The sequence below is a fragment of the Myotis yumanensis genome, unplaced genomic scaffold (genome assembly GCF_028538775.1).
Source record: "Myotis yumanensis isolate MYYU_CA2020_CCGP unplaced genomic scaffold, mMyoYum1.0.hap1 SCAF_1, whole genome shotgun sequence".
NCBI classification, from domain to species: domain Eukaryota; kingdom Metazoa; phylum Chordata; class Mammalia; order Chiroptera; family Vespertilionidae; genus Myotis; species Myotis yumanensis.
This window is the reverse complement of record NW_027223752.1, coordinates 18,919,291-18,935,232: the sequence shown is the minus strand read 5'-3', so window position 1 is coordinate 18,935,232 and position 15,942 is coordinate 18,919,291. Positions and strand designations below refer to the sequence as shown.

Genomic DNA, 15,942 nt, shown 5'->3' with positions numbered 1-15,942 from the left:
ATGAACCAATGCTTCAATCTTATAACATATAATTATATAAAAAAAACTGTAAAAAGGGGTAAATGCTGGAAACCATCTCCAGGACCCAGTGGTAAACACATTAATTTTTGCTTAGCGTGCTTCATGTCTACCGTGGTTGCCAAGGAAGTTTTGAAAGTTTCCGTAATCCTTTACTATGAAGATAATTTTCAGTGAAATAAAAGCAACATCTGCCCTCTTTCCTGTGTGTTCTCATAGGCATTTGCAGATCTCCTCTCTAACGTTAAAGCCATTAAAAACCAAGACTGCCACAGATGGCTGGAAGGAGGTAAAGAACATTCAGAAAAAACAAAACAAAAACATTCTAGCCTGAACTTATCCCTTAAGACATTAGCTATAAATCTGCCCCAAGTTTGAGGTCCAGATCACAGAATTCCTTAACGCTCATTCATGATCCCTGAATGTGTTAGAAAATGCACTGGAATCCCAGGAAGCAGACGTGCAGCACGTTCCCAGCTCTCCCGGGGAGGGGACCGGCCCGCTGTACGTACCCTCTCATCATTGGTGGCTCTGGCTGACACGTCCTTACCCTCGTCGGGCAGAGGCAGGCGAGACAGCGACAGTCCATTCAGGGCAGCCAGCTTGAGAGGGCCCATTTTTTTTGCATCTACTCGGCTCTTTTTCATCCCCTATAAAAATATTTACATGTATATGTGAAATATACACAAGTGCAGCCCCTTGGAAGAGAAACTGGGCTGCAGACTGGAAACAGGAGAAATTGCGCTCCCTCACACACGCGCGCACACGCTTGTTTAACAGATATTAGGAGGGTGACATTCCTTTCAAGGCCAAAGCCCTGATAAGTCGCCCAGATAGGAGGTTTTGAAATGCAGCCGGTTTCAGGGTTCTGTTGTAATGAAAGGTGAGGCTCCCGGCAGACAGCATTCCTGCACAGAACTCCCCAATTTCAACTCGGCACACCAAAAAATCAGCTGCTGTCCACAAAAAGGGTTTTAAATACAATCACCTGCTTGCAATTAGCTTTGATGATTTTTTAAAAATCTATAAATTAGTTCTTTAAATCATTCTGGAAAAAAATGGAATGTTTTCTGTGGTAGCTTGCTGTTCTGTTCTGCAAGTCTGTTATGTTTCAGACTTGTGTGACCTCAGTTGGATCACCACACCTCTCAAAACCGCCACGTTTTTAAACCAGGAAAATCAAACAGGGCTGAAATCTCAATCACAATATTAGAAAGATCGGATATAAGAGAACACGTCATCATATCCTGCCGATGTGGCTCATTGGTTGAGCATCAATCCACACACACAGAGGTCACCTCCCGGTCAGGGAACGTGCCCAGGGTTTCGAGCTCGATCTCCAGTAGGGGGCGTGCAGGAGGTAGCCCATCGATGTTGATGTTTCTCTCTCATTGATGTTTCTATCTCTCCCTCTCCCTTGCTCGCTCCAAAATCAATAGAAATATATTTATAAGAGAGAGAGAGAAGAGAGTACATCAACAGGAGCTCTCTCCTGAGAACAGGTGTTCCTAAACTTATTGTTCAAGTGAATGATTGTCTCTAAGGCAAATAAGCCTAAGAATGCTAAGTTTCCTTAGCTAGTCTACACCTCCTTGGAAGTCACAATTATCCTAACAACGGTAGCCCCAATTTTTAAAAAGTGGTTTTTGCCAAAACCGGTTTGGCTCAGTGGATAGAGCGTCGGCCTGCGGACTGAAGGGTCCCAGGTTCGATTCCGGTCAAGGGCATGTACCTGGGTTGCGGGGACATCCCCAGTAGGAGATGTGCAGGAGGCAGCTGATCGATGTTTCTCTCTCATCGATGTTTCTAACTCTCTATCTCTCTCCCTTCCTCTCTGTAAAAAATCAATAAAATATATTTTTTTTAAAAAAAAAGTGGTTTTCTCAGTTCTGTCTCATAAATGAAACCAGCTCTACCAGCCTGGGAGGTAGGGAGGAGGAGGGAGACGGGAACAGAGGGAGAGAGGGAGGCTAAAAGGTTCCTGTACAGGCGAAAATTTCATGATTCTAACATGTGCAAAACACAGTGGTAGGCTGATACATGTTCAGAAACTGGCCCTCAGGCGGGGTGGCGGGGGTTCTGATTTGTAAAGTTTGCCAGTTTCCTTGGTGCAAATACTCCCACCATGGCCTATTTCCAACTGTCAATGTAACACCAACTGAATCACAAGAGTCCTGAAGGTTTAACGGTCAGTTCTCATCAGCCAGGATGGGGTGGGTCAAGATGCCCTGGCTGGGATCAGCTGGAGGAAGCTGATTGGCTGTCAGGCCAGTTCTCAGGCCAGTGTTTGAAGAAAGGGGCACATAGTCAAAAGCAGCCTCAAATACCCCTTTTACTTAGCCCTGAGAGTATAAGCACGTGGCTTTAAACACCTGCAAGTGATTTCTTATGTGAGAACCACCACACGATACTAAGGTTGCAACGAAAAGAAAATCTTTATGCAGCTGCATCAGCACTCAATCCAGTCCACCTTTTCAGATAGCAATCAAGTCCCTGAGGTGGAGATGGGTGGAGAGTTCTAAAGTGATCCTGCTCATCTGCAATTTATGTCACTGTTTTTAATCCTAAATCTCTATAACCTCAATTCACATTGCTCTGTGAGCTGAGTTTCTTGGTTGTAAGAATTAAATGGTACAATGGCAACAGGGCTGAGCTATTCAATTCTTGGGAAGCTGCTAAGTTAAATGTATGGTGCCACATCACAGCAATATGTTAAATCTGAGCACTTCCTGTGTGCCAGGAGCTCACTCTGTCTCCCCAAAAACTCTCTGGGCTCATCTTCCTTGACAAAAAGAAAACTGAGTCAAAGATTAAAAAGCTTGCCCAATGCCGAAACCGGTTTGGCTCAGTGGATAGAGCGTCGGCCTTCGGACTGAAGGGTCCCGGGTTCGATTCCGGTCAAGGGCATGTACCTGGGTTGCAGGCACATCCCCAGTAGATGTGCAGGAGGCAGCTGATCGATGTTTCTCTCTCATTGATGTTTCTAACTCTCTATCTCTCTCCCTTCCTCTCTGTAAAAAATCAATAAAATATATTTAAAAAAAAAAAAAAGCTTGCCCAAGATCACACAGATGCCTCTTTGTATAGAGAGAGAGATGGTAATTGGTGTCAAAACAATAAATATACCATTCAGAGGAACCAAGATGGCGGCATAGGTTAACGCCAGAGTTTGCTGCCTCGAACAACCACTTCAAAAATACAACTAGAAGACGGAACGGACATCATCCAGAACCACAGGAAGGCTGGCTGAGTGGAAGTTCTACAACTAGGAGGAAAGAGAATAACATACCGAGGCTCAGAGGAGGCGCAGTGCTGAAGTGAAATACTAAGGTGCGGAGTGTATGTGGAGCGGGCTGGTGGCGGAGTGCGCAGTTGTTGTTTTCAATCGAGAGGGAGTTTCAGACTCTGAGCTCCAGATCCGGACGAGTCTCTAAGGACCCAGACTCAAACGGGAGAAGCGGGACTGTCTGGCTTTGGTTGCAACTCAAAGGGACCTTTCTCTCCGAGGTCTGCTGTGGATGCTGAGAATCTGAGAGGCAGAGCCCCTAAGGACGGAACTGAGAGCAGCCATAACTGCTCGCTCCACCTGCCCCGTAGTTCCCCCGGGGACCCGCCCCGCCCAAGCCCTGCACAGAGGCATTTGCCGGATAGCCTTAGACAAAAGCTAGATTAGCACCGCCCTAGAGATCCAGCACAGAAGCTCTCCCACTGCAGACACAGCTGACTCTCATAGGCAGTTAGCCTGGAGGGCAAATCACCCCTAGTATTGCCGACAACAATCAAGGCTTAACTACAACAAGACTGCACACAAAGACCACAAGGGGGTGCACCAAGAAAGCTTAAAAAATTCTGAGACAAAGAAACTTGACAGAAATGGAGGATATAGAGCTAAAAAATGCACTTTTAAGGTCTTTCAATAATTTTCTAGAAACTGCCGATAAACTTGATGAGATCCTCAAGAAATCTAATGAGACCCTCAATGTTGTGATAAAGAACCAACTGGAAATTAAGCATACACTGACCGAAATAAAGAATATTATACAGACACCCAACAGCAGACCAGAGGAGCGCAAGAATCAAGTCAAAGATTTGAAATGCGAAGAAGCAAAAAACACCCAACTGGAAAAGCAAAATGAAAAAAGAATCCGAAAATACAAAGATAGTGTAAGGAGCCTCTGGGACAGCTTCAAACAGTCCAACATCAGAATTATAGGGGTGCCAGAAGATGAGAGAGAGCAAGATATTGAAAACCTATTTGAAGAAATTATGACAGAAAACTTCCCCCACCTGGTGAAAGAATAGACTTACAGGTCCAGGAAGCGCAGAGAACCCCAAACAAAAGGAATCCAAAGAGGACCACACCAAGACACATCATAATTAAAATGCCAAGAGCAAAAGACAAAGAGAGAATCTTAAAAGCAGCAAGAGAAAGAAACTCAGTGACCTACAAGGGAGCACCCATACAATTGTCAGCTGATTTCTCAACAGAAACTTTGCAGGCCAGAAGGGAGTGGCAAGAAATATTCAAACTGATGAATACCAAGAACCTACAACCAAGATTACTTTATCCACTTAGGAACCAAGATGGCGGCATAGGTTAACGCCAGAGTTTGCTGCCTCGAACAACCACTTCAAAAATACAACTAAAAGACGGAACGGACATCATCCAGAACCACAGGAAGGCTGGCTGAGTGGAAGTTCTACAACTAGGAGGAAAGAGAATAACATACCGAGGCTCAGAGGAGGCACAGTGCTGAAGTGAAATACTAAGGTGCGGAGTGTATGTGGAGCGGGCTGGTGGCGGAGTGCGCAGTTGTTGTTTTCAATCGAGAGGGAGTTTCAGACTCTGAGCTCCAGATCCGGACGAGTCTCTAGGGACCCAGACTCAAACGGGAGAAGCGGGACTGTCTGGCTTTGGTTGCAACTCAAAGGGACCTTTCTCTCCGAGGTCTGCTGTGGATGCTGAGAATCTGAGAGGCAGAGCCCCTGGGGACAGAACTGAGAGCAGCCATAACTGCTCGCTCCGCCTGCCCCGTAGTTCCCCGGGGACCCGCCCCGCCCAAGCCCTGCACAGAGACATTTGCCGGATAGCCTTAGGCAAACGTTAGATTAGCACTGCCCTAGAGATCCAGCACAGAAGCTCTCCCACTGCAGACACAGCTGACTCTCATAGGCAGTTAGCCTGGAGGGCAAATCACCCCTAGTATTGCCGACAACAATCAAGGCTTAACTACAACAAGACTGCACACAAAGACCACAAGGGGGTGCACCAAGAAAGCATAAAAAATGCGGAGACAAAGAAACATGACAGAAATGGAGGATATAGAGCTAAAAAACGCACTTTTAAGGTCTTTCAATAATTTTCCAGAAACTGCCGATAAACTTGATGAGATCCTCAAGAAATCTAATGAGACCCTCGATGTTGTGATACAGAACCAACTAGAAGCCGAAACCGGTTTGGCTCAGTGGATAGAGCGTCGGCCTGCGGACTGAAGGGTCCCAGGTTCGATTCTGGTCAAGGGCATGTACCTGGGTTGCGGGCACATCCCCAGTGGGGGATGTGCAGGAAGCAGCTGATCGATGTTTCTCTCTCATCGATGTTTCTAACTCTCTATCTCTCTCCCTTCCTCTCTGTAAAAAATCAATAAAAATAAAAAAAGAACCAACTAGAAATTAAGCATACACTGACTGAAATAAAGAACATTATACAGACTCCCAACAGCAGACCAGAGGAGGGCAAGAATCAAGTCAAAGATTTGAAATGCGAAGAAGCAAAAAACACCCAACTGGAAAAGCAAAATGAAAAAAGAATCCAAAAATATGAAGATAGTGTAAGGAGCCTCTGGGACAGCTTCAAACGGACCAACATCAGAATTATAGGGGTGCCAGAAGATGAGAGACAGCAAGATATTGAAAACCTATTTGAAGAAATTATGACAGAAAACTTCTCCACCTGGTGAAAGAAATAGACTTACAACTCCAGGAAGCACAGAGAACCCCAAACAAAAGGAATCCAAAGAGGACCACACCAAGACACATCATAATTAAAATGCCAAGAGCAAAAGACAAAGAGAGAATCTTAAAAGCAGCAAGAGAAAGAAACTCAGTGACCTACAAGGGAGCACCCATACAACTGTCAGCTGATTTCTCAACAGACACTTTGCAGGCCAGAAGGGAGTGGCAAGAAATATTCAAAGTGATGAATACCAAGAACCTACAACCAAGATTACTTTATCCAGCAAAGCTATCATTCAGAATTGAAGGTCAGATAAAAAGCTTCACAGATAAGGAAAAGCTAAAGGAGTTCATTACCACTAAACCAGTATTATATGAAATGCTGAAAGGTATCCTTTAAGAAGAGGAAGAAGAAGAAAAAGGTAAAGATACAAATTATGAACAACAAACATGCATCTATCAACAAGTGAATCTAAGAATCAAGGGAATAAATAATCTGATGTACAGAATGAACTGATGATTATAATAGAATCAGGGACACAGAAAGGGAATGGACTGACTATTCTTGGGGGGGAAAGGAGAGTGGGAGATTCGGGAAGAGACTGGACAAAAATCGTGCACCTATGGATGAGGACAGTGGGTGGGGAGTGAGGGTGGAGGGTGGGGCGGGAACTGGGAGGAGGGGAGTTATGGAGGGAAAAAAAGAGGAACAAATGAAATCTGAACAATAAAGATTTAATTAAAAAAAATAAGCTGATTAGTCCCTAGGAGTTACCAGGGTCTGGCCTATAGAGGGACTTTCAGTCCCACCAACAACACAGAGCAGGGTAACGATTAAAAAACCAGCTCTGAGCAGTTGACCTTCCCAAACCAGTTTTAAGTGCAATCTACACTAATAAAAGAGAAACATGGTAATTAGCATACGACCGCTACCCTTCCCATTGGCTAATCAGCATATCCTTATGCAAATTAACCGCCAACAAAGATGGCGGCTAATTTGCATACGCCTAATGATGGGAGGCGAAAGGGGAAGGACTGAAGAATGGTGATCGGCAACCCAGGCAGCAGGCAAGAGCTAGGGGGTGGGCAAAGGCCACCTTTCCCCACCCCCCAGCCGGTGATCGCCATTGGAAAGCCGGCAGCAAACCCGACCCCAGGGGCTGGGCTTGCCGGCTGGCCTGCGCCCAGGATTGCCATGGCGATCGGAGGGCGGGAGGGCCCGGGTGCAGGCCAGGCGGCAACCCCGGACCCCCCAGGGGCTGTGGTTGCCGGCTGGCCTGCGCCCAGGATCACCATGGCGATCAGAGGGTGGGAGGGCCTGCGCCCGGCGAATGGAGGGCGGGAGGGCCCGGGCGCAGGCCAGGCGGTAACCCCGGACCTCCCGGGTGGGGTGGCCAGCTGGCCTGCGCCCAGCAATCGCCATGGCGATAGGAGAGCGGGAGGGCCTGTGCCCCGCAATCGGAAGGCGGGAGAGCTGGGGTGCAGGCCCGGGGGCAACCCCGGACACCCCATAAGCCACCTGCCCGCCACCGTGACCCTATTGGGTCTGGGCCACAGGCCGGCATCCGTGTACAGCCAAAGAAGCCGCCTGCCCACAGCGTGTGCAGCCACAGAAGCTGCCGGCTCACGCCTGTGTATAGCCACAGAAGCCACCTGCCCACCGTCCGTGACAAGAAGATATAACCCTGGTAAACATTTATGCACCCAATGCAGGAGCATCCAAATACATAAAAAAACTCCTGGAAGATATCAAAGGAGAGATCGACAACAATACAATCATAGTAGGGGACTTTAATATACCACTGACACCTCTGGATAAATCCTCTAGACAAACAATCAGCAAAGAAACAGCAACCCTAAATGACTCACTTGACCAGATGGACTTAATTGACATCTTCAGAACACTTCACCCCAAAGCCACGGAATATACACTCTACTCAAGGGCTCATAAGACACATTCAAAAATAGACCACATATTGGGTCACAAACAAAGTTCCCCCAAATTCAAGAAGATTGAAATCATACCAAGCATCTTCTCAGACCACGATGGCATAATATTAGAAATGAACTACAAAAAAAACAACCCAAAATACTCAAACACTTGGAAGCTGAATAGCATGTTATTAAATATTGATTGGGTTACCAATGAGATCAAAGAAGAAATTAAAAGCATCCTAGAAACTAATGACAATGAAAACACAACAATCCAAAACCTATGGGACACAATGAAAGCAGTCCTGAGAGGGAAGTTTATAGCTCTACAGGCCTACTCAAAAAACAAGAAAAAATGGTAGTAAATCATCTAACTCTTCAACTCAAAGAATTAGAAAGAGAGCAACAAGAAAAACCCAGAGTGAGCAGAAGGAAGGAGATAATAAAGATTAGAGCAGAAATAAATGACATAGAGACCAAAAAGATAATACAGAAAATCAATGAAACCAAGAGCTGGTTCTTTGAAAGGATAAACAAGATTGACAAACCTCTAGCCAGGCTCACCAAGAAGCAAAGAGAGAGGACCCAAATAAACAAAATCAGAAACGATAGAGGCGAAATAACAACAGACCCCACAGAAATACAAAGGATTGTTAAAAAATACTATGGACAGCTCTACTCCAACAAACTAGACAACCTGGAGGAAATGGACAAATTCCTAGAAAAATACAACATTCCAAAACTCAATCAGGAAGAATCTAAAAATCTCAATAGGCCAATAACTATGGAAGATATTGAAGCAGTCATCAAAAAGCTTCCAGCAAACAAAAGCCCAGGACCAGACGGCTTCACAGAGGAGTTTTACCAAACATTCAAGGAAGAACTAAAACCTACCCTCCTCAGACTACTACAAAAAATTCAGGAGGAAGAAACACTTCCAAGCTCATTCTATGAAGCCAGCATCACCCTAATACCAAAACCAGGTAAAGACAACACAATGAAAGAGAATTACAGGCCAATATCCCTCATGAACATAGATGCCAAAATCCTGAACAAAATCTTAGCAAATCGGATCCAGCAGTACATCAGAAAGATCATACACCATGACCAAGTAGGATTTATCCCAGGGATGCAAGGATGGTACAATATATGCGAATCAATAAACGTGATAAATCACATAAACAAATTGAAAGAAAAAAACCACATGGTCATATCAATTGATGCAGAAAAAGCATTTGACAAAATCCAACACCCATTTTTAATAAAAACTCTCAGCATGGTGGGAGTAGAAGGATCATACCTCAACATAATAAAAGCCATATATGACAGGCCCACAGCCATCATACTCAATGGACAAAAACTAACACCATTTCCCCTAAGAACAGGAACAAGACAAGGATGCCCACTCTCACCACTCCTGTTCAACATAGTACTGGAAGTATTAGCCATTGCAATTACACAAGAAGAAATAAAAGGCATCCAAATTGGAAAAGAGGAAGTAAAACTGTCCTTATTTGCAGACCACATGATATTTTACATACAAAACCCTAGAGACTCCGTCAAAAAACTTCTAGACTTAATACATGAATTTGGCAAAGTAGCAGGATACAAAATTAATGCCAAGAAATCTGAGGCATTTCTGTACACCAATAGTGAACTTTCAGAAAGAGAGATTATAAAAACAATCCCATTTACCATCGCACCAAAAAAATTAAGCTACCTCGGAATAAGCTTAAAGAGGTAAAAGACCTCTACTCAGAAAACTACAGGACGTTGAAAAAAGAGATAGAGGAAGACATAAACAGAAGGAAGAACATACCGTGTTCATGGATTGGTAGAATCAACATCATAAAATGTCCATACTACCCAAAGTAATCTATAAATTCAACGGACTTCCCATTAAAATACCAACGGCATACTTCACAGATCTAGAACGAACTCTCCAAAAATTCATCTGGAATAAAAAAAAGACCCCGAATAGCTGCAGCAATCCTGAGAAAGAAGAAAATAGGTGGGATCTCAATATCAGATACAAAGCCACTGTTCTCAAAACTGCCTGGTACTGGCACAAGAACAGACATATAGATCAATGGAATAGAATAGAGAGCCCAGAAATCGGCCCGAACCAATATGCTCAATTAATATTTGACAAAGAAGGCAAAAACATACAATGAAGCCAAGATAGTCTTTTCAATAAATGGTGTTGGGAAAATTGGACAGATATATGCAAGAAAATGAAACTAGACCACCAACTTACACCATAGACAAAAATAAACTCAAATTGATAAAGGATTTAAATGTAACACGGGAAGCCATAAAAATTCTAGAAGAATCCAAATTCTAGAAGAATTCAGACATATGCCGAAGCAATTTCTTCACTGATACAGCTCCTAGGGCACTTGAAACTAAAGAGAAAATGAACAAATGGGACTACATCAAAATAAAAAGTTTCTGCACAGCAAAAGAAACCATCAATAAAACAACGAGAAAACCCACCGCGTGGGAAAACATATTTGCCAATGTCATATCTGATAAGGGCCTAATCTCCAAAATTTATAGGGAACTCATACAACTTAACAAAAGGAAGATAAACAATCCAATCAAAAAAATGGGCAAAGGATATAAATAGACACCTTTCAAAAGAGGACATTCAGAAAGCCAAGAGACATATGAAAACATGCTCAAAGTCACTAATCATCCTAGAGATGCAAATCAAAACAACAATGAGGTACCATCTTACACCTGTCAGACTGGCTATCATCAACAAATCAACAAACGACAAGTGCTAGAGAGGATGTGGAGAAAAAGGAACATTTGTGCACTGCTGGTGGGAATGCAGACTGGTGCAGCCACTATGGAAGACAGTATGGAGTTTCCTCAAAAAACTGGAAATGGAACTCCCATTTGACCCTGTGATCCCACTTCTAGGAATATATCCCAAGAATCCAGAAACACCAATCAGAAAGGATATATGCACCCATATGTTCACAGCAGCACAATTCACCATAGCTAAGATCTGGAAACAGCCTAAGTGCCCATCAGTAGATGATTGGATTAGAAAACTGTGGTAAGAGATCAACCGAAGGACTTGTATGCATGCATATGGGCATAACCAATGGACATAAGACACTGGGGGGGTAGGGGAAGCCAGGGTATTGTCAAGGGCGGGGGGAAAAAAAGGACACATATGTAATACCCTTTGGAATACTTTAAGCAATAAAAAAAAAAAAAAACAATCAACAGAGAACCTACAAAATGGGAGAAAAACTTTGCAAACAATATATCTGATAAGGGGTTAATTTTTTTAAAACGTAAGTAACTCCCACAATCAGTAGCACGCCCCCCGCCTCCTCCTGCAAACACACAAAAACCTTAGTAACCCAAGTGGAAAATGGGCTAAAGTGTTGGATAGCGATTTCTTCAAAGAAGACACGCAAATGGTCAACAGGTACGTGGAAAAGATGCTCAACATTACTAATCATCAGGAAAATGCAAATCAAAACCACAATGGGATCTCAATCTGTTAGGATGCATATCCTATCTAATAAAAGAGAAACATGGTAATTAGCCGTACAGCTGCTACCCTTCCCATTGGCTAATCAGGGCGGAAAAAAAAAAGGGCAGGGTCCAAACTCAGACCAGTTTCCCCACTACCTGGTCATGTACTTGTCCCCTGGCCCCAGCTTCCATCACGTTTTTCAAGTAAAGAGAATCCCTTATGGCAGTGGTTGGCAAACTGCGGCCCCTTGAGTGTGGCTCTTTCACAAGATACCACGTGCGGGCGCGCATGTACAGTGCGATTGAAACTTCGTGGCCACACTCAAGGGGCCAAAGAGCCGCATGTGGCTCACGAGCCACAGTTTGTCGACCACTGCCTTATGGGAAAAGAAGGGGAGCAAAAGCACAGCCAATCACATCGTTTTATTAAATTAATACTGAAGGTCTTAAAAGTCAATGAGAGAGAAAATCTGTGATTTTAGGGAACCAAATTGGTCAAAATGCTGATTTAGCAGGACCTGCTAGGCTCACTAAAAACACACAGTGACAAGAGGCCTGACTACTGGACCACACTCAGATCAAGCATCATCTGGGGAAAAGACTCGGGTCACATGGAAATGATGGGCAGGTCTTGATGTACTCAGGGGAGAGTAATTATGAAAGGGACTGTGCAGCTGGCTCAGAGGCCCAGCAGGGTCACTGGGGAAGACACATCCATCCCCTGCCCCACTCCGAGCCACTGACTATGAGCCCACACCTTCAGCCAACCTGAGGCAGGGGCCTGTACTGCACAGGTAGGTGAGTAAGAATGTGCTCTCCCCCCAAATTAAAAGTAAACTTAAATTATTCAAACCCAAAATTCATTGAAAGAAAACACAGCTAAAATTAAAAGAAATCCACAGCACGACTGTAAGTAGTTTTAACTTATGGATACTTATCTATTTCATAAGCACAATAACACAGGGGGAATTTTTCCCTATTTATGAAGATGCTTCCAGCATCTCAGAGGATCTGAAATACAAGGCCAGAACCACACTTGCGATGGGCCCTCCTGTCTGAGTTTGCCGCCTGGCGGAGATGAGGAATCCTAGCTGCCAGGACACGGGGAGCAGTGAGACAGAATGGACAGGTCAGTGCATGGCTGTTTGCTGGGGATGGAGGCCCAGGCAGTGAGGAGTAGAAGCCTCTGAGTGATGCAGCGAGACGTCTCAGAGTGGACACCCGGGCAGGCCAAGGTCACACAGGCTTGGCCAAAGCTTGGGGACTCAAAGTTAAAAGGTTTCCGTGGAAAGGCAGAGAACAGCGAGGCTTAGATAAGCGGTTATTACTTAACAAAACATTATATACAGTATAACTCGCCCGAGAACAGTGTAGCAGATAAGAGAACACATTGCAGAGATAAACACGGGTTCAAAACTCCAGTTGGTCCCTCACTCGCTCTGCGACCTTGGAAAGCTACTTCATATCTGAGTCTGCTTCCTCGCCCGCAGGAACAATGGGCCTGTTGTAGACTGGGCACGGTAAATGCTATGGAAAGGGCAGCTAGAGATGATGTTACGCTCTCTTATATTTTCCTTCCGATCGGTAAGGCATGCTTAATCAGGCATGGTTATTTATTATCCGAACTATTTTACTAGTAATCCTGCGTTTTCTACAAGGGACCTTCCTTGAGTTCTCAGTTCATCTTTCTTTCAAAGAGACCTGGAGCCTTCCTGACAAAGGGCCACCTTCCCAACCCCAGGTTCACGCCGCAGCCCTCAGGGATCACGGCCGACATCCGAAGCTGCATCCACACGTCCAGCACACGGACGCGTTAGGAACACTCCTCGGTGTGGACACTGCTCTCGGACATCCCAGGAGAAACCAGCAAACGGAACAAACGCGGGGACTGCTAACAGGCGGCGGACAAAGCAATCTGGGCTCGGTCATGAAACCTCAGCCCTCTTTCCCTTCACACTGCATTGCTGAAAAGTTTCATTCTTTCTTTCTACTCCATTCCACAGAGCTCCCAACATTAACATTTAACCTATCTCTAGAAAAAAACACTAAAATGTCATCAATCTCTATCACTTCCATAGATAATCAAATGTGTTCCAAATAAGTAAAAAACACAGTAAAGGGCAGAAGAGGGATCAAAAATGTTAAAAGAAAAAAAGCTGGAAACATCAAAAGTACTGAGCCAGAGCAGCGACTCCCGGAGTGTAGCAGGTGCTGCGAAAACGCAGGCTGGAGGGTGCTGAGCGAGGTGGCTGCGGCTCACCTGCACAGGGAACACTTACCCCTAACGGCGGAAGCCCTTCAACGATGTTCTTCTTGCCCGAGAGGAGGTCGGACACTGGCCTCTTCTTCAGAGAATCCCTCCTGGCCCGGTACCTCCCCGACGTGGTGAGGTCAGACTCGGACATGGAGGGCGTCAGCAGCCCGTCCCTCCGGGGCCGCTGGGCCTCCGCCGGCACGTGCACGGGGCTGCCCTCCCTCCCCCTCCTCTCGGCCTCGGTGACATGGGCCTTGGGCTCGTGGATGTGCAGAGGGCCCGCGCCTGCAGAGGCCAAGGCGCAGGAGCAGCCCGCCTGCGGCTCCTGGGAGTAACTGCCCCGGTGCTCACGTGCCCGTGGGGAGAGCACAGCCCGTGCCCTGCTGTCCTCCTCCGGCTCCTCCTCCTCCTCCTCGTCGCTGCTGTGTATCAGCATGGTGGCCTCTGAAAGGGACTTGCTGTGACCGTATCTCAGGCCTTCCTGCTCGGCCGTCTCTCCCCGTCTCGTCCTGTCTGGGAAGACATTTGGCTGGGAGCCCGCGGAGCTGGCCCGCGGGGCCACGTCTGCGGCCGAGGCCGACATGGTCCTATCCTTGAGCCTCATGCCGTCGAAGCTGTGCGTCAGCCCCGCCAGCTCGAAGCTGTTCCTCTTCTGCAGGTGAGCGTGCCGCGCGGCGGTGAGGGGCTCGCTGACCTCCTGCAGGGAGTGGGCCACGGGCAGGCTGTCCTCCTGGAAGGTCTGGACCGAGTGGTGGATGCGCCGCGTGATGAGGTCGGGGTTGCTGCTGCTGATGTAGAGGTGGCGGGACAGGTCGGGGGTGCTGTTGGCGGGCCGCGGGTGCGGGTACGGGTACGGCGGGGGCGGGCGGTACACCTGAGTCCTCATGATGTTGGGAGCCGGGTAGTCCTGGGCCTGGAGCTGCACGTTGGTCAGCTCGGGCACGCTGACGGCGCCCACCACGGGCCTCCGCTCCGCGGGGTAGGGGTACGGGGACTGGCTGTGGAAACTGTAGTTCAGACTGAACGGGTAGTGGGCCGACTGGGGAGAGGGGAAGTGGGCGTGCTCCCGGATCTCGGGCTGGCTGTAGACCAGCGCGTCGGGCCTGCTGTAGGCGAACGAGTGGCCGATGTTGAGGTTTCTCAGTGAGTGGCTCTGCCGCTCCGCGTGAGCCATCCCCCGGTTGAGCTGCTTCATCACCGTCTCGTAGTCGGGGGTCGGGCGGTAGGACGGGGGGATCAGCGCGCTGTGCCGGTGAGACGGGACGTAGTCGGGCCTCATGACGTCGCTCCCGGTGATGCTGGGGTTGGAGGACATGGGTGAGGGCTGCGGGTAGGGCTGGGGGTTGTTCAAGGAGCTGGTGCTGTGTGCGCTGTAGACACTGCCGTTGCGGATGCGACCGTTGAGGTCGATCTGGGCTCGATCCAGGCTGGTCTGAGAGTGACAGTAGTATCCATTCTGGTTGGTCACAAAGAGGTTATCTGGGGGGGAAACATTTAAAATACAGTTTAAAAGGAGGTTTTTTAAAAAAAGGTACTAAATTGGACTAATGACTCTGGACAAATACTGAGAGAGGTCTTAACCTTTGATGCTGTAGTTTATGGAAATGGCACTGACATGACCTAGCTTCCCCCACACACGCTGAGTGATCCTGGGCGGGTCATTTCCTCATCTATAGGATGGGATGGCTCTGCCAGCTCCGAGGATGGGGAGTTCGGGACGTGGCACCCAATAAAGATCAGGCACAGCTAAGCCCAATATTAAGAGTACAATTGCAACACAACCCATCATCTTTTTCTGAAAGTCAAAAACATGTTTGATGGGAGTGATGAAACAGACCTTCTGGAACCCTGGGAGCTGCAGGCTGGGGCACCCGGGGGCGGCAGGGCCCTGACTCTGCCTTCCCCTGCTGGGGAGGGCCCTGCTGATCAGAGCTGGCTCAGGCACCAGCTGCCCGCAAGTGCACCCTTACGTGTAGCTGCTGATTGTTTGTGTAGGTGCTTCCAGGTGAACAAAAAAGGGCAACGTCTGGGCAGAATCTGAGCTTCTCCAGGTCCAACAGTGTCAGCAGTAGCCACGCCTCACCAGGGGGCCAGAGCCGAGAAGAGCCAGTCCCCACGCTTCCGCAGCCGGAGCCACACTCAGAATCGGGGCTCACTCTCATCACCAGGGCCCATGAGTGCACGACCCTGCCGGGGCTGGGAAGAGGCCTGCTTCCTGCAGCCCATCTGCGGTTCACCTGAAACACTTCGCGATGATCTCCAACCCTCGGGAAAAGCAGCCGTCC

At 47.1% G+C, this 15,942-nt stretch overlaps 1 protein-coding gene across 1 annotated transcript in view; it reads right to left on the bottom strand.

Moving 5' to 3' along the window:
• The window catches only part of PTPN21 (protein tyrosine phosphatase non-receptor type 21), a 77,803-nt gene that overhangs the window by 9,150 nt on the left and 52,711 nt on the right, over positions 1-15,942 (bottom strand). The window contains exons 13-14 of the mRNA XM_070415318.1: positions 13,683-15,136; positions 531-668 (exon numbers count right to left, since the gene is read on the bottom strand). Of these exons, the coding sequence (XP_070271419.1) occupies positions 531-668; positions 13,683-15,136 (1,592 nt within the window). The remainder of the gene's footprint in view (positions 1-530; positions 669-13,682; positions 15,137-15,942) is intronic.